The sequence below is a fragment of the Bufo bufo genome, chromosome 2, assembly GCF_905171765.1.
Source record: "Bufo bufo chromosome 2, aBufBuf1.1, whole genome shotgun sequence".
Lineage (NCBI taxonomy): Eukaryota > Metazoa > Chordata > Amphibia > Anura > Bufonidae > Bufo > Bufo bufo.
In genome coordinates, this window is record NC_053390.1 from 794,204,735 (window position 1) to 794,232,230 (window position 27,496).

Here is a 27,496-nt window from a genome sequence, read left to right on the forward strand (position 1 = left end):
TGCTTTGGGTTGTTGTCTTGCTGCAACACCCATCTTCTGTTGAGCTTCAGCTGGTGGACAAATGGCCTTAAGTTCTCCTGCAAAATGTCTTGATAAACTTGGGAATTCATTATTCCTTCAATGATAGCAATCCGTCCAGGTCCTGACGCAGCAAAGCAGCCCCAAACCATGATACCCCCACCACCATACTTCCCAGTTGGGATGAGGTTTTGATGTTGGTGTGCTGTGCCTCTTTTTCTCCACACATAGTGTTGTGTGTTTCTTCCAAACAACTCAACTTTGGTTTCATCTGTCCACAGAATATTTTGCCAGTACTGCTGTGGAACATCCAGGTGCTCTTGTGCAAACTGTAAACGTGCAGCAATGTTTTTTTTTACAGCAGTGGCTTCCTCTGTGGTATCCTCCCATGAAATCCATTCTTGCTTAGTGTTTGACGTAGCGTAGATTCGCTAACAGGGATGTAAGCATATGCCAGAGACTTACTTTTGTAAGTCTTTAGCTGACACTCTAGGATTCTTCTTCACCTCATTGAGCAGTCTGCGCTGTGCTCTTGCAGTCATCTTTACAGGACGGCCACTCCTAGGGAGAGTAGCAGCAGTGCTGAACTTTCTCCATTTGTAGACAATTTGTCTTACCGTGGACTGATGAAGAGCAAGGCTTTTGGAGATACTTTTATAACCCTTTGCAGTTTTATGCAAGTCAACAATTCTTAATCGTAGGTCTTCTGAGAGCTCTTTTGTGCGAGGCATCATTCACATCAGGCAATGCTTCTTGTGAAAAGCAAACCCAGAACTGGTGTGTGTGTTTTATAGGGCAGGGCAGCTGTAACAAACACCTCCAATCTCATCTCATTGATTGGACTCCAGTTGGCTGACACCTCACTCCAATTAGCTCTTGGAGATGTCATTAGTCTAGGGGTTCACATACTTTTCCACCTGCACTGTGAATGTTTACATGGTGTGTTCAATAAAAACATGGTAACATTTAATTCTTTGTGTGTTATTAGTTTAAGCAGACTGTGATTGTCTATTGTTGTGACTTAGATGAAGATCAGATCACATTTTATGACCAATTTGTGCAGAAATCCATATCATTCCAAAGGGTTCACATACTTTTTCTTGCAACTGTAAGTACCTGGGAGATGTCCTCCCACTTATATTTTTTTCGGATGGGCTGCTCCGTTCCCCTGCTGTGCCCCCTATTCTGGTTTCCTGCCTGGTATGTAAATCCATAGCATTGGTACAGGGAGGAGGATACGGCCGAATTTTAAATATAGTATTATACTGTGTTATTACATGCAACATTACCCTTTTTTATATTTTGCATACATATGAGAATGTGTGCAATCCATTTCCACATTTTTGCAACCTGCCCAAAGGGGGGTGGGGGGGGGGGGTTATTAAATGGGTATCAAGTACATACAAAATGTCTCTGTATAGTCCAAATATGATCTAAATCCCTTCAGCAGAAAAGATCTGTGTCCTGTCATTGTAACCTTTCCCCCAATTATATGGAAGTTACTGTACTGTATATAGACAAGGACTTGGAAATGTACACATTTGCTTTATCTTTACTATGAATGTAACAAAGCTGCACCATTTACCTTGGCGGCAGCCGTGACCGCAGCTGTGGCAGCAACATTCAGACCTCTCTTGCCAAAATGTACCAGGGCGTCATAGCTGCGATCCTTTGCTTGGATGAGACACTCGTCAATTTCCTAAAATAAAAGAGAAAATGTATTTATTATCAAGAAAATCAAATTATACTTCTAAAATATCTATCTCTCTATCTAAAGCAAAAATCTGGCAGCACTACATCCAACTTAAACAAAAAGGGTGCACGCCCGAAGGGACTAGACTATTGCCCAATACACAAAGTAGCAAAAAGGCAGCACTCCAAAATCAGCAAAAAATGAAGAAAATGATTTATTCACCCATGTGGATACGTGATGTTTCGGCTCAACACTACAGCCTTTCTCAAGCGCTTGAGAAAGGCTGTAGTGTTGAGCCGAAACGTTGCGTATCCACATGGGTGAATAAATCATTTTCTTCATTGTTTGCTGATTTTGGAGTGCTGCCTTTTTGCTACTTTATCTATCTATCTATATCTCATATCTATTTATTTATTTTATGCACTTATATAGCACAGCTATATTCTGCAGCACTTTACAAACATTAGTATCAAGCTGCCCCCAGTGTCTGTCTATCTACTGTATCTATCTATCGCATATCCATATCTATCATATACAGTATCTATCTATTAATCTATCTATCTATCTCATATCTATATATCTCATATCTATCTATCTCATATCTATATATCTATTTATCTATCTATCTATTATCTATCTATCTATCTATCTATCTATTATCTATCTATCTCATATCTATCTATCTATCTTATTATACATCAGTTTCTAACAATACCTTTTCTTTTGAGGATAATGTTGGGTGAACAAATTTTCTATAAAGAAGGCTAGATCCTTTCGTGTAGGGAGACAGCAGCCAGGCCACAAAAGCAATTTTCAGCTCATAGTAAAATGGAAACCTAAGAGATACAAAATAACATAAAATGCCATCTATATAAAAACAAGCAGAAGACCTCCCTGATGAGGCAACAGGTGCACGTTACAGACCACCAGCCCTGGAGTACTGGGGATGGGAACATTACCCCCTTTACCTCCCTTCATCAAAATGGAACTTAAAGGGGTTCTCCCGGAATTAAGAAAATAAAAATACTTAAATATTACTTTATTATAAATATATTCTCAAATACCTTTCATTAGTTATAATGGCTAGTATTGTCTGGGGAGCAATCATCAGGGGAAACAAAATGGCTGCTGTCTCATTAGTACACACAAAACGTGCCCTTATCACACATGAGGACAAGTTACTTTACAACACTGAGGTAAAGAGCTGCCTCATCCTCCTCCTCCTCTCTACTTGTCAGGGATTATCATCCTGAATACAGATGATAAGAACTTTAGCTGAATCTCTGGGGAATTAAGTTCATGAGGAGACATGAAGTACAGAGAGGACGGACAGGACAGACAGTGGTAATGGAGATTGCATACGAGTACTGCTGCTCATTATCTACACCTCACCCTCCTCTCATGTCTCCTCATCTTCTCCATTCCCACAGAGATTCACCTGTATTCAGGATCATGATTCCTGACAAGCAGAGCAGAGAGGAGGATGAGGCAGCTCTACGGCTCAGTGTTGTGAAGTAACTTTTCCTCCTGTGTGATTAGGACAGGTTTTGTGTATACTGATAGGACGGCGGCCATTTTATTTCTCCTAATGATTGCTCCCTAGACAAAACGAGCCATTATAACTAATGAAAGGTATTTGAGAATATATTTATAATAAAGTGATATTTAAGTATTTTCATTTTTTTAATTCCTGGAGAACCCCTTTAAAATTAACCAGTATTAAGTAGCGGTTTAATGTGGGATTATGTGGCTCCTGAATGTCAGCATTATGTGAGCTCTATTTGACTATATGGGTGTTTAAAGGGGTTGCCTGGGCTTTTTCTATTGCTGACCCATCCTCTGGACAGGTCATCAATATCAGATTGGCGGTAGTCCGACACCCGCACCCCCACCTATCAGCTGTATGAGGAGATGGCACACGCAGTGCGCACGTGCTGTCTACCGTCTCTCTTCTTGTCCACTCCGGTCTAAGGTCTTATGGACAGCAGCAGTGGACAGGAAGAGAGAAGGGAGACCGCATACATACAGCTGATCGGCGGGCGTGCCGGGAGTCGGACCCCCGCCAATCTGATATTGATGACCTATCCTGAGGATAGGTCATCAATAGTAAAAGCCCAGTTAACCCCTTTAATTATTTGGATACTGTATGGTATCTATATGGCAATATTAAATGAGCACCGTATGATGGTAGTAAGTGGACTGATATAAGTATCATGTGGACACACTTATTTCATTATTATTTAGGCACTGCATTGTGGTATTATCTGGACGCTATATGGCAGTATTGGGCAGGTACTACATGGCTGTATAATATGTGTACTGTATGGTTGTTTTATATAAAAGTGCTGTGTGTGCCTCATGTGTATATTCTTTCACTATGGCTATATTGGTGTATAAACACTTGGATAACTACGACATATGTAGGTATTCATGCTTTAATCTTTCTTCAAGGTCTCAATATATCAAAAACGTGCCCTGAACATACTACATAAATAGGGGTCCATAAGATCTTGAGATATAATTATTGCTTTTAAAGCCGTTTTTTTCTTAATGTGTGTAAAAATGTGCACTGTACAAGTGAGGTCTTAGATTTATACACAGCATGTGTTGACTGTATTCTAATAGTTACCAGCAGAACTGTGAATACAGCTCTGGACTATAATACAGGCTGTAACAAAGTTTCAGTGCAAAAAAAAAAAAAAAACTCCCTTGTCATGTTCCAAGGCTTGTTAAAAAGTCAGGAGCCACTTCAAGGAAGTGGCACTAGTGAGATGGTTCTCTTTCCCTGGGAGACACTTTGCATTTTTTCCCCCCATAGACCATTGCCAATAGGTTTCCATACACACCTGGTCTCTTTAAGGAGAGCCAGCACCTTGCCTAATCTACAATATTTCTCAGAATCATCAACTAGTGGTCACAGCTGGTACTGCAGCCTTTTCTTGGATTTACATGCTACAAATAATTAAACCCCCTATGTAAAACAGAAAAAATGCATTTTACTATGTACTTACCAGCACAGGAATATGTCTGTAAAAGTTTCTAATGTCATGAAAAGTGCAAATATGATCCAGTACATCATCCATTTTACCTAAGCAAGACAAACATAAAGGGTTTTATCACTTTTTGATGATTTAAAGGGAGTCACTGATAAACCAGACACAATGGGGGTCATTTATCAAGGGACGTGTGACTATTTTAGTCATAAAAAATAGTCGCAAGTTCCCTTTTTGACCAGCTGTGTGACAATATGAAGTCGCACAGGCGGTGTCGAAACGTTTTCTACAGTTGGGCGGGACTCCGGGCCCCAGCAAATGTACACCTTGAAAAATGGGGGCGAAAAACTACACCAATCTGGGCCTGGCGTAGTTTTTCCACTAAGCGCACAGCTGCCTTAGATTAGCCCGTAGATATGACCGCTGCAGGATGTCTTCGTGGGTCACTTCTGAAGAGTGGGAGTTCCAGAAGTAGGTCTCCCACCAATCCTATGCTATCCCGTGTATATGCCAGGATGTGTACGCCTCGTCATAAATTAGTCTAATCCTCCAGGGGAAACAAAGACCGATGTGCCCGATGCCTTGTAGAGCTAACTCAGCTGAATGTAATGATGCCATTCTCTTACAGATGTATGTAAATGAGCAGTTAAGTGCACAGGGGGCGGGACCAAACCACTCGGTGCACCCTTGCTCCTCCTACTTCCTCTGCTTCTCGATTGACAGCACCAGGTTCCTGCATTGTCATCTCAGCTAGCCCTGTCAATTAAGAACAGGGAGGTGCAGGTAGAGAAAGCAGGAGGAGCAAGGGGAGTGGCTTGGGCCCGCCCTCAGTGCACTTAATTGTTCATTAGCTATAGCATGCAGCGATCGAACGATGAGCGATAAATTGCTCTTTTTCTGTAGATAGGACAAATCTGCCTGACAAATTAGACTTGATTATTATTAGTCGCTGCCTAATCCACTTGTCTATTCAGAAATCTGCAGTCAGATTTACAGTTAGAAGTGTAAATGCTCTAGGGGCGAATGAGCAATGTTCACAATAGTAATTCACAAACTGCAAAAAATACTTAGAGATTATTGCTAAATTGTTGCTTGCAGCTTGTTAATGAAAAAATAAGTGCCCCTCTAAGGATACGGCCACACGGTCAGGATTTCCTGAGGCAGTTTTGGACGCCAAAATCAGGAGTGAATTAAAAAAACAGAGAAGTCATATCCGCCCTTTATACTTTCTCTTCTTTATGATCCACTCCTGATTTTGGCTTCCAAAACTGCATCAGGAAACCTGACCCCGTGGCCGTACCCTAATAGGACCCAATAGGGTCCAATGGGGCTATACAGTAACATGTGTCATGCAAGTCAGAAATGTCACCCAATAAAAAAAAAGAACCTGCTCGACTTGTCTGCAACTTGCTGTCTTGCGATTATTCTAGAACTGTGATATGGCTGTAAAAACACAACCAAATGCAACTTACAGCAATCAGCATGGTCTATGACGGCAAAGCCTTGTAGGACCTGTGACCAAAAATCTAAAGGATTTTCTGCAACTGTCATTTTGCAGGCGCGTTATGTCGCGCCTGCAAATTAAAGGGGTTTTACGAGACTTTTATACTGATGACCTATCCTCTGGATAGTAGAAATGTAGAGTGAAAGCTGCACCAACGTTCCCTCTAGACTCCCTCCGGAATGCCTCAGCTTATCAGCAACCATGGATCCACAGCGGTCGCTCTATTAACAATTCAAGTAAAATCGACGGCAGCATGTCCTTCAAGGGTTCTTTATTTAAATTGGGTCCATAAAAATTTACAAAAAGTGCCAAAGACAGTGCAACGTTTCGACTAAATCAGTCTTTCTTGAGAAAGACTGATTTAGTCGAAACGTTGCACTATCTTTGGCATTTTTTTGTACATTTTTATGGACCCAATTTAAATAAAGAACCCTTGAAGGACATGCTGCCGTCGATTTTACTTGAACTATCCTCTGGATAGGTCATCAGTATCTGATCGGTGGGGGTCCGACACCCGGGACTCTTGCTGAACACCTGTTTGAGAAGGCAGCGGCACTCGCGGCACTCGCAGCAATGCTGCGGCTTTCTCTCAGCTCACCAAGCACAGCGCTGTCCATGGTATAGCGGCTGTGCTTGGTATCGCAGCTCAGCCCTATTCACTTTAATGGGACTGAACTCAGCCTAGGTCATGTGACCAATGAACGTACCGTCACATGGCGTAGGCTAAGCTGCAAGAAGGCCGCGGCGTTACTGCAAGCACCGGTGCCTTCTCCAACAGCTGATCGGCGGGGTCCCGGGTGTCGGACCCCCACCGATCATCAGTTAAAAAAAACTAGGAAAAGCCCTTTAAGAATCATACAGTCTAATAATAGGCGTAAATACTCTTTTGTATATTAATGTTTGGAGGTGGTCATGTACTTTTTGTCCAATTAAGAACTGGGATGTGTACAGGAGGTGTAGGTGAGATCATCATGGAAATGATGTCATGTATGAAACACATTGATGTCTATGGACTGCAGTCGACTGCTGCATTTTGAGCTATAATAATCAGTGATGGTCAGTTCGCAGTGTTCGCCAGCGAACACATGCGGGCTGCCATCTTTAGTAAGGTAGACTCACCCGTCCGGCGATGCACAGGTAAGCCCTTACCTGTGCCTGGAGTCAGTCTGAAATCAAATGCAGTTAGCGGGAGCAGGCAGTTCCGAGAACAGCCCTATGAAGGCCCCCGGCGCCTGTTCTCGAAACTGCCTGCTCCCGGTGACTGTATTTGATTTCAGACCGACTCCAGGCACAGGCACAGGTAAGGGCTTACCTGTGCATCGCCGGACGGGTGAGTCTACCTTACTAAAGATGGCAGCCCGCATGTGTTCGCTGGCGAACACTGCGAAGTGACCATCACTGAGGATAATGATATGCCCTCATCTGGGGTACAAGAATCTATTGTTCGAAGAGAAACGCTGCCATCTAATCTCTATACGATCCAAGACCACCCAGCTTTCCGCAGTGTGCCTGAATTTTCAATCCACTCTGGATCCTGCTCTGCCGTCTGTCTCACATGATGAGGACAATCGACTACTTTTGCAGAAAAATAGTTGCGACTATATTGCACGGCCGCTTTCATCCGTGTTCGGCAGTTGGGCGTGACGGGGTGTGTCAGGGGCCATGCTACAGCCCCCGTCAAATTTACTGGTGGAAATGTTGGTGAAAAAGGAACCCTGGCAAGGGCTTGAGTCGTTTTTTGCCAGTTGCAAAGACTGTGTCACGGATGTAGTAGTGGAGAACACCAAAAGACAACAAGACAGAAGGGAAAAGACACTAGGCCTCACCGCTAGGGAAGGAAAAGGGTCACCACCTATGAAACCCTGCTCCTGGCCCTAACTCCTATCCGTATGGGCACTTCTCGATGGTAGAGATGCCCATACATAGGAACCTAGAAAACCCTGGTGGCCCTCAGATGCCCTAGACTTAATGACAGGGCAGAGACAACCCGCTCCTTGCCTGGTGAAGGAACCAGCATCTCACTGAGGCCTAGTAAACAACAGAGGGGGGGGGGGGGAATACAAAACACAACAAGCGGAACACTTAACTTCTAAGGATGATGGATGATCAGGACTTCAACTAGAACCACACTCCAGCTCTTCTAACACCAAATGAAGCTATCCAGAGCAAGGAGTGATGGGTAAAGTCAGACTAAATAGGAGGAGGTAAAGGTAACATGATGCACACCTGAACAGGAGGTGTGGACATACAAGCAACACACAGACAAAGTGAAACCAAAAGATGCTGTCAGATCACTAATGAGCAGATAATCTTTCAGACCTTCTCAAACCTGTCACCGGTGTGACAGACTGCCACAGATGCGCCTAATTTATGACGAGACACATGCCTCGTCATAAATTCGCCGAATCTTATGGCTGGGTGGAAACTAAGACCGGCATAAAAAGCCAGTCTTAGTAAATGTGCCCCGATTTCTTGTCCAAGAATAAATGTCTCAAGAATTTATTACAGGGACACGCAATTTCCAGCACTGGTGTCAGCGAACGTGCAGCCATACGGCATTGTACTAGTAGCGCAGCGCACATGAATGCGGGGGTCCTGCTAAGGAGCAAGTGCAAAGATTTAGTAGTTTGTATAGGGACTTGTGAAGGTGGAGCCACGTTCACATCTCCGGCGAACGTTTCTGGCAGAGCTCACCGGATACAGCACTGCTGCTTTCTACAGATCACCACTGGATCCCTATTGACTATGTGGGATCTGGCAGTGATCCGGCCGCATTCTGGCATACATGGCATTGTATGGAACGGTTTTTGGTCCGGCCCACAGCCGGCATTTGTGCCGGATCCCCTTGCTGCATATGCGAACGCGGCCTTATACGTTTAGACTGCTCACGGATCTTGCCCCAGCATCAGCCGATGTATAATATAATACCAGGAATACCGGAGCAGACGGTCTAATTGTTGCAGAATGTTGTGGAACGTTTATTTGACTTTTTTCCCTAAAGCAAATCCTCTCCTCTTTACTTTGGTCTTGAAATGGATTTTTCCATCTTACATGTGGTTTTCTGTTTCGCTGTGTGGGTCATGTGCTGTGACCGCGCAGCCCATTAACAGTTTCCATGCCAAGGGCATAGTCAAAAGTTTTTACATAATCCACTGCAGAAATGCAATTCTTTTCTATGGCAGTTTAGCTGCTGGGAGACTGGTGGACTTATCAGTAACCCACACACATGTCTCCTTTATCTCTCCGCACACACAACTGGTGGATGAGATGACACCGACTTTTACCCTACATTATACCCAATGTTGTGGTGACGCCAGGAAGGTGGATTTTACAAATGGGATACAATTCAGATGTTTATAGCTTCTATAAAGACCTGGGAGAGAGGGGACAGATCTGGTTGATCCAGTTCCCGTTATCTACTAGGTGGGTAGAACCTTCGAAGGACTCCCATTACAAGAACTTATCCCCGATCCACAGGATCATGCAGTGATGGCAAACCTCCGGCACTCCAGCTGTGGTGAAACTACGACTCCCAGCATTTCTATGGAGTTCTGAGAACAGCCAAGCAAGACTGCGTCTTGGGTGTGGTAATTTTACCACAGCTGGAGTACCGGAGGTTAGCCATGACAGGAGATGTGTCTGATCAATGGGGGTCCCGTCAATCACAGTGTTACCCTGTTTGTATGGAGCAGCAGACACACGTGTGTGCCCACCGCTCCATTCAGCTCTATGGGACTGCTGGAGATAGCCGGCTACAAGTGCTTGGCAATGTCCAGCAGACCCCTAAAGCAGCACTTATACGGGTCCACTCTTCCATTCAAATGGAGGAACCCGTTTTTATTATCAGCTGGACTCTCACCGATCAGAGACTTTTAAGTTATTGTAATGGGATGACCATTTTAGCCAGCATAGGGGGAGGGGGTTTGGCGGCATAAGGATTGCAAAAATAGGATGTGAAAAGGAAAATCAGAACCAGGACCTTTTGCCTTAAAGGGGAAAAGATGGCTCTTTTTTTTTTTTCTCCAAAAACAGCACCGCACTTGTCCATGTGTTTTGCCTGATATTGTGTAAGCTTAGTTGTGAATGAGAGCTGCCATAGCAACTGTAGACAGGTGTGGCACTGTTTGTGGAAGATGGCAGCCTTGTTTTTCTAATCATGTACAATCCCTTTAAGTGACAAAAAACAGCATTATAATTGAGAGGTTATTGCTATGCTATGTACTAATTAAGTCCAGCAAAAAGTAAGACCCTTAAAAACACACTTTAATTCGTATAATAAAAAAATAAACCTAAAGTTTCCCAATACATTATTCTGATAATGGTCAATTTGAAACCTGATTTACCATACACCAGGATGGTATATACTATACACCAGGATGGTAACTAGATGCATCAGCATAGGAACACTGGGGTGGAAAAAACTTTCCCTGTGATGACCCTACAGTGTCCCTTAGCCCAGTGACGGCCCCTAAAGGTGGAGAATCTCTGTCCTCGTACCTATCCTGCCAACAACTCTAGTTGGCCCTTATGGGTCCCTGTGCCCCAACACGTTTCCCCCACTTCTGGGTTCCTCAGGGGGACAATATCTCATAAGGTGGCTGATTCAATATGCGCCACCGTCAGGGTTATACATAACAAAGGTATAGATACTTTTATAATATATATATTATAAATATACTGCACCAGCAACCATTGATCATAGGGGGCGGTATTGGTAAGACATGACATCAAGATTAGATGTAAACCAATCCCTACAATGGAGATCCGCCAGGTAATGATAGCCTATAAATGCGTGGACTCTCCCAAGCTACCCAGGTTTCCGCCTCCTCTGGTATGCTGTACCATTTTGGGCTAGTTTCTCTATCTGGTGTAGCCTAAAATTTTGTACCTCATATTGATAAGCCTTCTCACCATACCTTATAGCCAATGGTGAGCCATACATTCCTACGCTACACTATTAAAATAGAAAAGTCTGAGCATAAACATTTAAATCAGGTTTTAGTCATGTTTTTTGTTATCCACATAAAAATGTTGAAACAGACACAATAGGCAGACACTTATCATTTTCTACAGTTCACTTGTCAGCTTTGCTGTATAGACTGGGACAGAATGAATAAAGCCATAGAGTGTGGCCAAGATAATGAGTGCTGTATTGTATTTCTGGAGATCTAGATAAGGCTGGATACTAATACTATATACTAATACTGTATCCAGCTCCCCTGTCCAACTCTGGGGTAGGGGCTATATGCCATCAGTTCCTGGAGACTGTAATAATTTATACCCTTTCTAAATCAATTGATTCCAATTTATTTTGGCTGCCAAGTTGCACAAAAGTTTTTGGTTGTGTGACTTTTCTGACACCTGCTGTTGCCATGTCACACCCAGGCTAAATACAATCTCAATTCCAAAAAAGTTGGGACACTGTGTAAAATGCAAATACATGTCAATAAAAACAATGCAATGATTTGCATATCTCATAGACCCATATTTTATTCACAATAGACCATAGAACACATGAAAAAAGTAACTTATTTAGAACTTGATTGCAGCAACGCATCTCAAAAAAAGTTGAGACAGGGGCAACAAAAGGCTGGAAAAGTAAGTAGAACTAATAAAAACAGCTGGAAATGCAATTTACAACTAAGTCACATGATTGGGTATTAAAAGAGCATGTTCGAGAAGCAGAGTCTCTCAGAAGCAGAGGTTCACCAATCTGTGAAAAACTGTGTCTAAAATTTGTGGATCAATTTCTGTAAAATGTTCCTCAACGTAAAATTGTGAAAACTTAGCATATCCCAACATCTATGGTATATAATATCATCCAAAGATTTAGAGAACCTGTAGAAATCCACATGTGCAAGAAACTAGGCCGATGGTCAGTTTCGGATGCTTGTGATCTACAGGCCATCAGGTGGCATCACATCAGCATGGCACTGTGCTTTACATCACTGCACTGGCTCAGGAACACTTCCAGAAACCGGTCTGTGAACATAGTTCGTCCTACAATCTACAAATGCAAGTTAAAGCTGTATCATGCAAAAAAGAAACCATATGTCAACATGATCCAGAAACGTTGTCGTCTTCTCTGGGCCAAAGCTTGTTTAAAATGGACAGATGAATCAAAATTTGAAATTCTTCTTGGAAACCATGGATGCCGTGTCCTGTGGACTCAAGAGGAAAGGGACCATCCAGCTTGGTATTAGTGCACATTTCAAAAGCTGGCATCTCTGCTGTTATTAGGTTGCATTAGTGCCTATGGCACGGGCAGATTACACATCAGGAAAAGCACTATCAACGCTGAACAGTATATAGAGGTTTTAGAACATCATATGCTCCCATCTGGGCAATGTCTATATCTGGTTAGGCCTTAAATATTTTAGCAAGACAATGGTATACCAGATACTGCATCCATCACAGCAGCATGGCTTCACAAAAGAAGAGTCCTGGAGCTGATCTGGCCGCCTCCAGTCCAATTCTTCTTGGAAACCCCCGGATCCTGTGTCCTCTGGACTCAAGAGGAGAGGGACCATCCAGCTTGTTATTAGTGCACAGTCCAAAGGACTGCATCTCTGCTGTTATTAGGTTGCATTAGTGCCTATGGCATGGGCAGATTACACATCAGGAAAGGCACTATCAACGCTGAACAGTATATAGAGGTTTTAGAACATCATATACTCCCATCTGGGCAATGTCTATATCAGCTTAGGCCTTACATATTTCAGCAAGACAATGGTATACCAGATACTGCATCCATCACAGCAGCATGGCTTCACAGAAGAAGAGTCCGGGTGCTGAACTGGCCGCCTGCAGTCCAGATCTTTCACCAGTAAAAAAACATTTGTCAAAATGAAAAATCTAGCAAAAAAGACCCAGGACTTTTGAGCAGCTAGAATCCTACATCAGACGGGAACGGGACAACATTCCTCTCCCAAAACTCCAGCAATTAGTCTCCTCACTTCTCAGACTGTTGATAAAAGAAGAGCGTATGCTACACAATGGTAGACATGGTCCTGGCCCAACTTTTTTGAGGTCATTCCTGCCATCAACATCTAAATTTTTAATTTTTTTTCATGAAATGGTAAAATGTCTCACTTTCAACATTTGATATGTGTTCTATCATCTATTGTGAACAAAATATGGGTCTATGAGATTTGCAGATCAATTTGTTTTCATTTACATTTCTGGAACTTGGGGTTGTACATGAGACATTCCCTTTAAATGTTATCTTGGTCAAAAACATCAGCACCTGGCATCAGGAAGTAAGAGAAAAAATTTATATTTATAAGGTTCATATACTGTATGTAAAGGAGCACTCCAGGCATATACCGTGTCCTGCCTAGAGGGGGCGCAGTCTAAGTATTTTTACCTGGTGCTCTAATTTTAAAGGGAATCTGTCATCCGGGAGAGCTTCATCCGTGTACTGCGCGTGCGCCGAACACACAGTAGCGATCGTGTCTACAAGCCTTGCCCTGTCAGTCAAAGAGGTGGGGGGCGCGACATGTTGAGTGGTGCAATGAGGTGCAAGGAAAACGCCCCTGTTGCACCCAGGGACTAATTTACATGTGATTAAAAAGCTGTTGCTCCCTGCAATAAGGCCACGGGGCGACGTGAGAGCAAGAACATTAGATGCAGTTGGCAAGGGCTCATCGGACATGTAAGCCGGCTTTAATAAGACAGATTTGATGACAGATTCCCTTTATTAGGGCTTGGCCGAGGTGAGAGATTCCATTTAAATCACATGTGATGCACCGCCCTGTATTAGACATAACAATACCCACAGCTGCACATAAAAGAAGCATGAAGATGTTTTATTCACAATACTTACATATTCCTTAATGTCCTTCGATTTCACAGCTTTGTAGGAGTAATACGCGGGGTACAGAGTGCCAAATATTAGCCTGGAAGACACAGACAAAAAGATTTACTACCGTATATGATTGTAGGAATGTTACAAAGTGATTTTTTTATGCTTTGTTCACACTTTGTTTTATAAATATGTTCAACTTATGAATCGGAAAACCTTGACGTATACCAGACGTATGAATAGGCATATATTATGCATGCAGTATGTGACAAAAGGGTGTCCTTTTATCATACACTGGGCCGCATGCGTCATCTCATGTACAGTAAAACCGTAGTCTGCTCTGCTTTCCTATACAGATGGATAAAGTAAAAACCATAATCACATGGTACATAGAGAAGAGTATTAGAGTAGTTATAATCTTGTACATAGGAGCAGTATTATAGTAGTTATATTCCTGTACATAGGAGCAGTATTATAGTAGTTATATTCTTGTACATAGAAGGCAGTATTATAGTAGTTATATTCTTGTACATAGGAGCAGTATTATAGTAGTTATATTCTTGTACATAGGAGGCAGTATTATAGTAGTTATATTCTTGTACATAGGAGGCAGTATTATAGCAGTTATATTCTTGTACATAGGAGCAGTATTATAGTAGTTATATTCTTGTACATAGGAGCAGTATTATAGTAGTGATATTCTTGTACATAGGAGGCAGTATTATAGTAGCTATATTCCTGTACATAGGAGCAGTATTATAGTAGTTATATTCCTGTACATAAGAGCAGTATTATAGTAGTTATATTCTTGTACATAGGAGGCAGTATTATAGTAGTTATATTCTTGTATATAGGAGCAGTATTATAGTAGTTATATTCTTGTACATAGGAGCAGTATTATAGTAGTTATATTCCTGTACATAGGAGCAGTATTATAGTAGTTATATTCTTGTACATAGAAGGCAGTATTATAGTAGTTATATTCTTGTACATAGGAGGCAGTATTATAGTAGTTATATTCTTGTACATAGGAGCAGTATTATAGTAGTTATATTCTTGTACATAGGAGGAGTATTATAGTAGTTATATTCTTGTACATAGGAGGCAGTATTATAGTAGTTATATTCTTGTACATAGGAGCAGTATTATAGTAGTTATATTCTTGTACATAGGAGGAGTATTATAGTAGTTATATTCTTGTACATAGGAGGCAGTATTATAGTAGCTATATTCCTGTACATAGGAGCAGTATTATAGTAGTTATATTCCTGTACATAAGAGCAGTATTATAGTAGTTATATTCTTGTACATAGGAGGCAGTATTATAGTAGTTATATTCTTGTATATAGGAGCAGTATTATAGTAGTTATATTCTTGAACATAGGAGCAGTATTATAGTAGTTATATTCCTGTACATAAGAGCAGTATTATAGTAGTTATATTCTTGTACACAGGAGCAGTATTATAGTAGTTATATTCTTGTACATAGGAGGCAGTATTATAGTAGTTATATTCTTGTACACAGGAGCAGTATTATAGTAGTTATATTCTTGTACACAGGAGCAGTATTGTAGTAGTTATATTCTTGTACATAGGAGCAGTATTATAGTAGTTATATTCTTGTACATAGGAGCAGTATTATAGTAGTTATATTCTAGTACATAGGAGGCAGTATTATAGTAGTTATATTCTTGTACATAGGAGCAGTATTATAGTAGTTATATTCTTGTACATAGGAGCAGTATTATAGTAGTTATATTCTTGTACATAGGAGCAGTATTATAGTAGTTATATTCTTGTACATAGGAGGCAGTATTATAGTAGTTATATTCTTGTACATAGGAGCAGTATTATAGTAGTTATATTCTTGTACATAGGAGGCAGTATTATAGTAGTTATATTCTTGTAGATAGGAGCAGTATTATAGTAGTTATATTCTTGTAGATAGGAGCAGTATTATAGTAGTTATATTCTTGTACATAGGAGGCAGTATTATAGTAGTTATATTCTTGTACATAGGAGCAGTATTATAGTAGTTATATTCTTGTACACAGGAGGCAGTATTATAGTAGTTATATTCTTGTACATAGGAGCAGTATTATAGTAGTTATATTCTTGTACATAGGAGCAGTATTATAGTAGTTGTATTCTTGTACATAGGAGGCAGTATTATAGTAGTTATATTCTTGTACATAGGAGCAGTATTATAGTAGTTATATTCTTGTACATAGGAGGCAGTATTATAGTAGTTATATTCTTGTACATAGGAGGCAGTATTATAGTAGTTATATTCTTGTACATAGGGGCAGTATTATAGTAGTTATATTCTTGTACATGGGAGCAGTATTATAGTAGTTATATTATTGTACATAGGAGGCAGTATTATAGTAGTTATATTCTTGTACATAGGAGCAGTGTTATAGTAGTTATATTCTTGTACATAGGAGGCAGTATTATAGTAGTTATATTCTTGTACATGGGAGCAGTATTATAGCAGTTATATTCTTGTACATGGGAGCAGTATTATAGTAGTTATATTCTTGTACATAGGAGGCAGTATTATAGTAGTTATATTCTTGTACACAGGAGGCAGTATTATAGTAGTTATATTCTTGTACATAGGAGCAGTATTATAGTAGTCATATTCTTGTACATAGGGGGCAGTATTATAGTAGTTATATTCTTGTAAATAGGAGGCAGTATTATAATAGTTATATTCTTGTACATAGGTGGCAGTATTCTTGTACATAGGAGACCATATTATATTAGTTATATTCCCACCCTTGGGAGCGGGGTCATTATGAATGCTTTCATCATCAATACTATACAACTACATAAAGTTCAGAATCTGTTCCGTTACTGGATTTACAATATGATAAGTGTCAGGACAGCCAGGCTGATTATATGGTAGAGTGTAATATCTCTAGTTTTCCTTTTCCTACATTTCCTCTCACCAGTGTCTGCCAAAGAAGAAGGCGTAAATGATTCAAGGAACAAAGAGACTCCCTGAGCTAATGTGATAAGTAAATGCAGACAGACGGATATAACAAAGGAATAACTGGATAAGCAGAGCCTCCATGCTATATCTATCCCCCACCACCAGCATCTTGGCAGATAATGTATATTCCATGTACAATGCGCGTGTATGATGCATATTTAAGCAGAGAAGCTAGCAGCACATGGTAGTCACACTATGAATAAATGCAGCCTGACAATGTGAATGTGCAGAGACGGGAGTGAATACAGTAGGTAAAGAGTCATTGCACTTTCCAGTTAATTGATGGGGAGCTATAAACAATAGCGAATCAGGACACAGGAGTCAGGTAATGTGGGGGACACATGGATTCTACATGTCCATCACATCACCACGGCAGACTTGTATCCACTGGAAGAAATCAATTGAGGTCAGTGGTCTCTAGAAGAAAATTTCCAGAGGTTGTATGATTGCAAGACAGGTGTCATGCCCAAGTATCGCAGTGTAGCAGGGCAGTCAGAGAAACTGTCGAGACCCCAGAATTGCAAAAAATCCAGCAGGGTTGGATCTTTTTGGATTCTGGGGTTGCGGTCAATGTTCGAGTCATGCTGTGACCACTATGGCTGCCCTGCTAAACTGTGATACCTGGGCTCACAACCAAGATCACTGTGTAGACAAACCCTAATAAGTGAACCATACCACCTCCAGAGAAAGCCAAGTGGAGCTGTCAAGAGATGAAACCCTACTGATTGGACATTGATGCCCCCAAAGTGTATCCTGACACACCCCAGGCAGTGTCTTGGTCTGTGTCGATTCCAATAAGAAGTCCACAAAACCCAATGGGCCCATTCTGCACCTTCAGTGCTGCAAAGCAAGTCCCATCGCAAAGATATATGTCCATAGAATGAAATTCATGGAGGCACGATGTGATTTGATTGTACAGGTCTGTACACACCATCGGCATGTGCATCATCACGCCTAGCTCTCAGTTAAGCCTCTTTCACATGAGCGAGTTTTCTGTCCGGATGTGATGCACGTAGCGATCGCATAGTATCCGGACTGAACCCTGACCCATTTATTTCCCTGGGTCTGTGCACATGAGCATCGTCTTTCAGGCATCATCCTTGCGTTGAGGAAAAATCTCAGCATGTTCTATATTGTGCATTTTTCACGCATCTCTGGCTCCATATAAGTGAATGTGGCTTGTGTGAAAAAAACGGAAGACATCCGGATATAATGGTTGATGTAGATTGTTATTCTTCCGTTTTTCTTCAGGTGCGTGAAAACACATGTAATTCGAATGCAATCTGGACGGAAAAACGTATACACTGAACGCAATCGCAGACAAAACTGATCAATTTTTCCCTAAACAGGTCCTGACACAATCCGTATTGCTCGTGTTTCAATAGACCTTGGGGTTCATGCACACGGCTGTAGTTTCTGTCCGCATCAGACACTCATTTTGTACGGATCTCAATGGGGCTACAAAAGATGCGGACAGCACACCGTCTGCATGTTCGTTCCGCAGCGTTGCAAAAAAGATAGAACATGTCCCATTCTTGTCCATTTTGCGGATGAGCATGAAAAAAATGGCAGCATGCACACGGTGGGGATCTGTGTTTTGTGGATTCGTGATTTGCAGACTGAAAAACGGATGCGGTCGTGTGTATGAGCCCTTATTCCGGCAGTGTATTCCGCAATCTAATCACCTATCACCCCCCCCAGCCCATGCTTTTATGTCCTGACACACCCTGTTCCTTCTCTGCAGAGATCAGCAGAGTCAACATGACAGCACAGAGGAGTCACTCGCCTCTGCTGCATCACACGCAAGCTGAAATACACACAATCAATATGGTGGATATTAGATGATCCCTGCTGGCTACAGAGGTTCATAGAGTTCAACCCGACGTCATCCAGTTGCAGCAAAACGGCAACTCATCCAGCAATTCTATACGAGTCTAACTTCCAATCACATTAGTATGTAGACTGTATACAGTTTTACAGAGCGGCACATGAGCTGCCACTTGGGAAGAACATAACAGTGAAAATAGGGGAGTCACAGTCAACCGAGGGTAGAGCATGGTCCACTATAGGTACAAGTAACATAACAGAGCTCCATAATTTAGCACGTCATACATAGGCAAGTGGTTACAATCACAGAGAGCGATGGCTGTATTCGTTTGACAGCCCCCACAGTTCACACGAGGCAGCATCCTGGCACAACAAAGCCTCTCTCCTGGAAACACGGCTTTTATATCTATCTACCAGCACAAAGACACTCGACATCTAACCGCTGCCGCACTCTGAATCACAGCCTGCTCACTGTGATATAGGTTTACTAGAATAGCGCTATTTATATACTGGGTGACATCACTGTGACCTGATTACTCAGCACTTTTCTAAACCCAGAGTGACTCTTCTGGATCTGGCACAGGAAAGCCTACAGTGAATGTCCAGCATTGGTCTTAAAAATGAATAGGTAAGCTACTACCTATGGGTAATACTACTTAGGCCAGGTCCACATCACAGTTTTGTTTTCCGTTCTTCTGATCCTTCAGAAGAACAGAAAAAAAAAAACTGATCCTTTATTTTGAGCATCCATTGTGCTTATTTTGCATCAGTTTTTCTCAGATCTGTTATTTTAGATGGGAGAAAGAGTCCTGCATGCATAGCAGATCTCTGACAGTACTGACACAAACTGATGCAAAATAACGGATGCTCAAAATAAAGGATCAGTTGTTTTTTTTGTGTTTTTTTTTGTTTTGTTTTTACTGTTCTTCTGACAGTTCAGAAAAATTGAAAAGAAAATGGTGCTGTGAACCCGGCCTTAGCTGCATTTTCTAAAGCAGGGGTGCACAGTAGTTATGCCCAGATATGTGCCCCCTCACAGTAATATGCCCAGATATGCCCCCCTTCACATTAGTTATGCCTAGGTGTGCCCCTTCACAGTAGCTAAGCCCATATATGTGCTCCTTCACATTAGCTATGCCCAGATATGTGCCCCTTCACAGTAGTTATGCCCAGATATCTGCCCCCTCACAGTAGTTATGCCCATGTATGTGCCCCTTCTTCACAGTAGTTATGCCCAGATATGTGCCCCCTCACAGTAATATGCCCAGATATGTCCCCCCTTCACATTAGTTATGCCCAGATATGTGCCCCTTCACAGTAGCTATGCCCAGATATGTGCCGCTTCACAGTAGTTATGCCCAGATATGAGCCCCCTCACAGTAGTTATGCCTATGTATGTGCCCCTTCACAGTAATTATGCCCAGATATGTACCCCCTTACAGTAGTTATGCCCATGTATGTGCCCCCTCACAGTAGTTATGCCCAGATATGTGCCCCCTCACAGTAGTTATGCTCAGGTATCTGCCCCCTCACAGTAGTTATGCTCAGGTATGTGCCACCAGAGGGATGTCTAGTTGCATCGTGCTGCTGCTGGGGAGCGCCGGCAACTGAGAAGAATGGTGAAGTGGAGAGCGGACGGCTCTCTTTTTCACCATTACAATCAGCTGGGAGCTCGTCAGCTGTTCCGGGACCGCGGGACAGCCATCGAAATCTGGGAGTGTCCCATTGGATCTGGAACGGTTGGGAGGTATGTATTTCTATTGGATTAAAGGGGTTGCCTCATTTCGCCATTACTGAGGTAAGATGAGACACAGCCGGAAAACAGCAGAGCGCTCTGTCGCTCTGCTGTTTCAGTAGCATTAATTGCCTTGCATGAGATCTACAGAAACAGCGTTCCCTAACTAAAAAACAGTATAGCTTATTGTGCAACGCTAGTTCCGTAGCTCCCATACACGGCCCGGTCTATCTGCCCACCCTGACCTGTATCGATGTGCATCCCCCGACATGTATCTATCTGCACCCCCAACGTGTACCTACCTGCCCACTTTAACCTTTATCTATCTTCCCACTATCACCTGTATCTTTAGTGGCGCTTAAAAATTTTCAAACCCATCAGAATTTTATATGTCTGCATAAATTTTATGTAAAACTACATCAAATTTTCACATAAGGCCTTAAAGCGGTAAAAAAACTATTAGACTTGGCCACTTATTTATTGTGAACATAGTAGCTAAATACTCATACTTCTCCTCTCTTTTGGGGCTCATGCGCACGGTTTTTGGATGTTTTGCGGTCTGCAAGTTGTGGATCCGCAAAACACAGATACCGGCCGTGTGCATTCTGCATTTTGTGCAACGGCCGGCACCTAATATCCTATCCTTGTGGACAATAATAGGACTTGTTACATTTTTTTGTGGAACGGTCATGTGGACATACGGATACAGAGTAATTTCCGTTATTTTTACAGCCCCATTAAAGTAAATGGTTCCGCATACAGGCCATAAAATAAAATATGGAACTGACATGGAAAAAATATATATTCGTGTGCACGAGCCCTTAAATTCACTCCCATGTATGGCTAAAGAAAGGGCAAAAAAATGACATAAAAAGCTATGTTAAAAAACTAACAAACAAACAAAAAATTTCATCTCATGCACACACACACACGTAATAAAACAAAAACAACCAAAAAGTATCCTGTTGTTGTCATTTCACCACGCTGATAACTGCACAGTCAGATAGGTCATTGCCAAATTCTCTCCTAATGAAAGAGTAGACCTTGTGTATCAGCGAAAACCCCTGAGCAGCTGATAAACTGGTTACAAAACGCAGGGCAAGGGAGGTGAAAGCCTCCAAGGCGAGAGTCCCAACTAAGGCAGGATTGAGTTTCATTGCTTTGCAACTGTTCCCAGTGATCAGTGTCCATTGAGGAACACGGCTTATCGGAGCTGAAGCCAACAAACACTTGTTCGAGTGGCTCAAGACTCTAAAGTCTGAAGTGGATCCACTAGAGGTGACTGGATGAACGTCGTAATAAAGAGTGTCTTAAGGAGTTGAGAACCAAAAGGTTTAAGTACATAGATAATTCTACAAAAAATAGGATTCATGCAAACTCCCATAGTATGGATTTTTGTGGCATGGATCCATAATATGGTACCTATAGAATTCTATAGGCTTATATTGTACCTCCAAATCTACTCAGAGGCACGCAGAGGCGAAAAAGCAAATGTGCCATACTCCATTACATACCATATTATGCAGGTATTCTCCCCCAGAAGCCTTGGTATCCAGTGGCGTAGCTATAGGGGGTGCAGAGGTAGCAGTCGCTACTGGGCCCAGGAGCCTGAGGGGGCCCAAAGACCCTTGTGCCACATAAGAAGACACCAGTGTTATAGAAAGTGCATGAGAACTTGGCATGGAGGGGGGGATGCCGTTTCGATTTTTGACTCAGGCAGCATGAAGGCTAGGTGCTTCCCTGTCCTAGGCCACAAAGCACCCAAGTTGAACCCTTGCACCAGGTCCCATAAGCCTTTAGCTACGCCCCTGTTGGTACCTCTCAGAACTAAAGTTTATACTGGAAGCCACAAGGCTCTGTTGTATCCATGGCATGATGAACAACAACAGCGGCCAACCCCACTGACTTATAATGGGATCTGAAAATGAAGATAAGGAGATGAGGGGCACTCCAAATCTAGGAAGGGGTGTATACCATGAAACGCGTTTGGTTCTTTGGGACAGTGAGCTCGATTTTAATTCAAGGATTCGTATACAGGATTCATCTACTTTGTCATCGACTGCACCTTTATTATGGAGTAAGAGACTCGTATACAGGATTTACCATTGACTGCCTTCTAACTGGATGCGCTGCAGCACGAGATCCAGGATTACAAAGAACGCTCGACACCGTACCTCTGAAAAGCAGAGGAGTCACGTGAGACGTTGCGTTGGGCAAAGCAGCACGAGAGGCGAGCGGACTGTCCGACCTGTGACGAAGAGTGGTAAAGTATCACCTGCCACTGTCTTTGTACTGTGGGTGTCCTGCTGGGACATAGAGACACACCAACGTTTGCTACAGCTGTGTTGGGCCATTGGATAGTGCACATTTAGCGCTGCTGGAATGAGGCAGGAATTGTCAGTTTTATTATCCAGACATACCGGAGCTCATTGCTCGACCATACACATGGGATTGTGACATACGCAGTACTACTATCTCTAGACAAGACTTGCGGTCGTCCTATGTTATAGAGGTTGCACCGGGACTCTTATCACTCGGTTTTCATTTTAGTCAGATGTCGATCTGGGATACTGTATGTTTTTATTGCATGATTTGAGTTTCATTTATAATTAATATTTTGTTGTTTTTTATTGTATTGGTATCATCCATATTTTATTAAATATCTGGCCTACTCGCCATAGTGCTGTCTACATTTTGCTAGATTTGGAGTGCCCCTCATCTCCTTATCTTCATTTTTAGCCCTCTGTCAGTTTGGGTGGACCGAGAGGTGAGCACCCTGTATCCATTTTTTTTATAGGATCAGCCGCTATCCACACTTCTACCCTTATAATGGGATCTGTTGGGTTTTCCCGAGGTATCAATCAGTTTGATAGGAAAAAAAGAGTTGGAATTTCACCGCTCTCATATTTAAAGTGCCAGAATCTGCTGCAGAGGTTCAGACCATAATCTGCTATGGAGGCTCCAAACAGAGGTCCTATTCGAGTTTAGAACAGGCAGCACTGGACTGAACTCTGACCCATTAACTTGAATGGGTGTATTCAGATGAGCACATTTTTGCACAGACCATCAGTCCATGCACAGAAAAACTTTGTCCAATTTTTCTGCTGATTCAAATGAATAGCTCTGCAGAAGGAAAAAAAAAAAGACAGCACATGTCACTTATAGGAAACGGCTTAATATTGTACATAGTCTATATATATGCAGTGACCCAGCAGATCACTGCTGAGACCTAGACCTAGAGCAAGACCTACATGTGTGAGCTCCTGCCAGGTAGGCCCAAACAGCAGCCTCCTCCAGGAAACACCATTCCTGATACTGAAAAGCTACCAGAGAACAACTTAATTGAGAGACTACCACAATAGAACGAGAACAGACATTCACAGAAGGTCTAGAACAGTGGTGGCGAACCTATGGCACGGGTGCCAGAGGTGGCACTTAAAGCCCTCTCTGTGGGCACCCATGCCCTGGAAAAAGTCTATGGTGTACTTTGAGGAATATGGATTATCATTTACTGGCAGCCCTGATTGTCATTTAATTCACCTTGGTCAGTGTACATGCAAAATATGTTCTCACCCCCCAGCCATCTGCTGTCAGATAGAAAGACCCCAGGGGTACAGGCTTTAAGGAGGCCCAGGTGGATAAAGTCACACCTCAACCAGCTAGTTTGGAGGCAAGCTAATCCTGCAGGAAAACCCCCAGCAGGAGGTCTCAGCCCTTGCCCAGGATCAATGATACCTCCCAGACATGTTGGCACCTACATTTCATAAGGAATTATGAATTGTCCGTCCATCCCAGGCATAATTCGGTTATCTTTTTGTGATCCTGGGGCAAAGCCAAACATCCACGTGGTCCTGGCTTGATGCTAGGATGCCCGGGAGGGGAGATATCCATATCTCCCCACAGAAACCAAATAACGGTACCATGCTTAGACTCTAGTTGTAGCCAGAACCCAGGCAGATCAATTGGGCCCGGAACCATCTTCCTGCGACATTCTGGTCTGGGGCTAGGAGCCCTAAAGGTTTTTTTTGGGTCATTTTCTGCCAGCACCAGAGAAGGAGGAGAGAACCCTACCCATAGGCGGGAAGGGGAGCGGCCGGCTACAGGTCATAAGCCAATGCAAGCCAGCGGGCGGGGTCTTTTCTGAAGGGGGTCACATCGTGCCAATATGTTTGGAGAGACCGGGAACCAGCTGACTTCACTGCCCCCCACGTGACTGCAGCCAAGGACTATTCCACCATTATAATCCAGAGGAACTTTCATCTACCCGGTAACTGACTTTTGCTCTGCTTAACCCTGTTGTACCCATATAACCTGTATCTGTAACCTCAGACCACTGTATATATTATTTGTGTATATTGTGTTATATCTAGTGTGCCCTTAAGGCGATTAAATATATAATTTAATCTTGTGCTATCTTGTATCTCGATCACGAATCCCCACGTCCGTGTTTCAGCCTAGTTATAAGCTACGGGTTGGTTTCACACCCTATATAATCCAGTTAGCGGACCGGGCTTATATCAAACAAGAAGCTGGTGGCAGTATACCCGGGCTGAGGAGTCGCTGTTTCACTGTGGCAGTGAAAAGGCTCTCTCAGCTGTGTTGCCTCTCTGTGCCCGCGTGGACAGGAGGTGTCTGTGTAAACTGTACCAAGCTGACCTTACAAGCTCCTCCAGGAGGGCGTAACGTCACGTCTTGGTAACCAGGGACCATATCGTATCTCGTGAGCTCGACGTAGGTGACATCAGTGCCTAGGACACTTTGAGACAGGCTAGCTATCTGGATCTTAGAGCTGTACCTTGCAGCCTGGGAAAGTATTCTTAAGGGTGTACTTATCTTCTCTCCCTCCCATTGGTCTCCATCTGTTATATTTCTTTAGTTTTGTTTCCCCAAACATGATAAATGATTAGCTCCATTTGGGGGCGGTTCCCACTAGATCACAGGATGTGACATCATGCGTTCCAGTGTGGAACGCACGCCGTGAACATCCTGCACGTGTGGCCACACATGATTAGGTATTCCACATATGTTTTAATTAACACTGGTGTCACGGTCACGTACACACACACACAGGGGGAGGATAGTGACCACTGCGCTCCACCCTCACCCCTGGCCCTACCTACTTGCCTCGCAAGTCCTGATGACAGGGGACAACTGGACAGCAGTCCCTAGCTTAGAATACGTGCTGGGAGGACAGACAAGACAAACAACGGATAGTGAACGGACCGAGTCAATACCAAGAGAGCAACGAAGTACAAATGGAGTAAGCAGAGAATAGTCAGGAGAAGCCGGGGTCAAATACCAGGAGAGTAATAAAGTACCACAGGAATGAACAAGAACAGGTCAGGTCACAAGCCGAAGGTCAAGCCAAGAGGTCATGTCAAGAACTAGGAGCAAGTAGTAGCGGGTCAAAAACAGGCACGGGTTAAAATCATAACAAATAGCCTAGGACAATTAATCACAGGAAACCACCATGTCTGTAGCCGAGCGCCGAGTGCCCAGCTCGGCGCTCAGCCCTTTGAGCATTACCATGGGAACGGGGGACCCCGGCCGCACAGAGAGGAAGTGTGCGGCTGGGCGCGCTTCCCCCCCCCCCCCCCCCCGTTACCCCAGCAACCAAGACGCCAAGCGGCTCCCCGCTCGGCGCTACAGTAGGACTTACTAACTAACTGGTTAGTAAGAGGGTATATAAAGCTAGTGAGCACAACGTATATTCATCCCCTGAGAAAGCTACAGGCGAAACACGCGTTGGGGTTTTGAACCATATGGTCGGTATTACTTATTACGATCAGCACTTCTTGATGTTTGTATGTTATGTATTGCATTTGGCACTTTATTATCGATGTGATACTCATTTTCCTCTATTTATCACTTGTTCTCCATTTGGAGTTTCTTTTATCTGTTACACTGTGTGATTTTCATACGGTTCCTACTTTATTACAACTGTAAGGCCTCATGCACACGACCGTTCCGTTTTTTTGCGGCCCATTGTAGAAATGCCTATTCTTGTCCGCAAAACGGACAAGAATAGGACAGCTTATATTTTTTTTGCGGGGCCACGGAACGGAGCAGCGGATGCGGACAGCACACATAGTGCAGTCCGCATCTTTTGCGGCCCTATTGAAGTGAATGGGTCCGCACCCGAGCCGCAAAAACTGCGTCTCGGATGCGGACCAGAACAACGGTCGTGTGCATGAGGCCTAATAGACATTAATATGGATATCACTGGATGTTTGACATGTGACCTATAGCTTGTGGTTCTTTGTCTTTCCTGTGTATACATGCCGCTGCAATTTTATCTATGTATTTTTCTAATATGTATTAAATCAAATATTTCTTGGATTTATTATATGCTGTGTATTGTAATTTGGTGTGATGTACTGATTTTACGTTACATCATGATTTCTGCTAGGTTCACGTGTAAAGCTGAATTCAGAAGGACGTTATTGGTTTCCTGCTCCTGTAGGAGCTCAGATGACAAGAAGCGGGTTAGGACTGGTTTAGGACTTTTTGTTTCCTTGTGCTTTAGGATAAAATTTCTTATAAGTATTTAACATAGACAAACGCATGTAACTGATAGGACTCAGTCTACACCATTCTATAGGGCTAATGAGCCGAAGAAAGATCCGAATGTTCCTTGGCCTGTTCTTCTGTCTGTTCCTGTTTGCCAAGAGGATGATCTGCAGTAAAGTCTGGTGTCATATAAGGACACGGAGTTCTCAGTTTTTCAAAGACACCTCCATCTTTAGGTCTCATGCACACAACTGTATGTAGTGAGAATCTGCAAAATATAGATACCGTCTGCATTTTGTGCGGACTCATTGTTTTCAATGGGTTTCTGGTCCGCAATTGGCAGCCAAGTATAGGACACTGGGCCGGACTGGGAATTTAAAGTGACCCTGGAAAAAAAATCCTAAAGGTGGCTCC

General features: G+C 42.8%; 1 protein-coding gene across 4 annotated transcripts in view; it reads right to left on the reverse strand.

Annotated features, from left to right (window-relative positions):
- The window catches only part of REEP1 (receptor accessory protein 1), a 95,188-nt gene that overhangs the window by 53,293 nt on the left and 14,399 nt on the right, over positions 1 to 27,496 (reverse strand). For all 4 annotated transcript variants that reach the window (XM_040419272.1, XM_040419269.1, XM_040419270.1 and 1 more), the window contains exons 2-5: positions 14,034 to 14,106; positions 4,723 to 4,799; positions 2,427 to 2,547; positions 1,604 to 1,717 (exon numbers count right to left, since the gene is read on the reverse strand). In XM_040419272.1, coding sequence (XP_040275206.1) covers positions 1,604 to 1,717; positions 2,427 to 2,547; positions 4,723 to 4,799; positions 14,034 to 14,106 — 385 coding nt within the window. The remainder of the gene's footprint in view (positions 1 to 1,603; positions 1,718 to 2,426; positions 2,548 to 4,722; positions 4,800 to 14,033; positions 14,107 to 27,496) is intronic.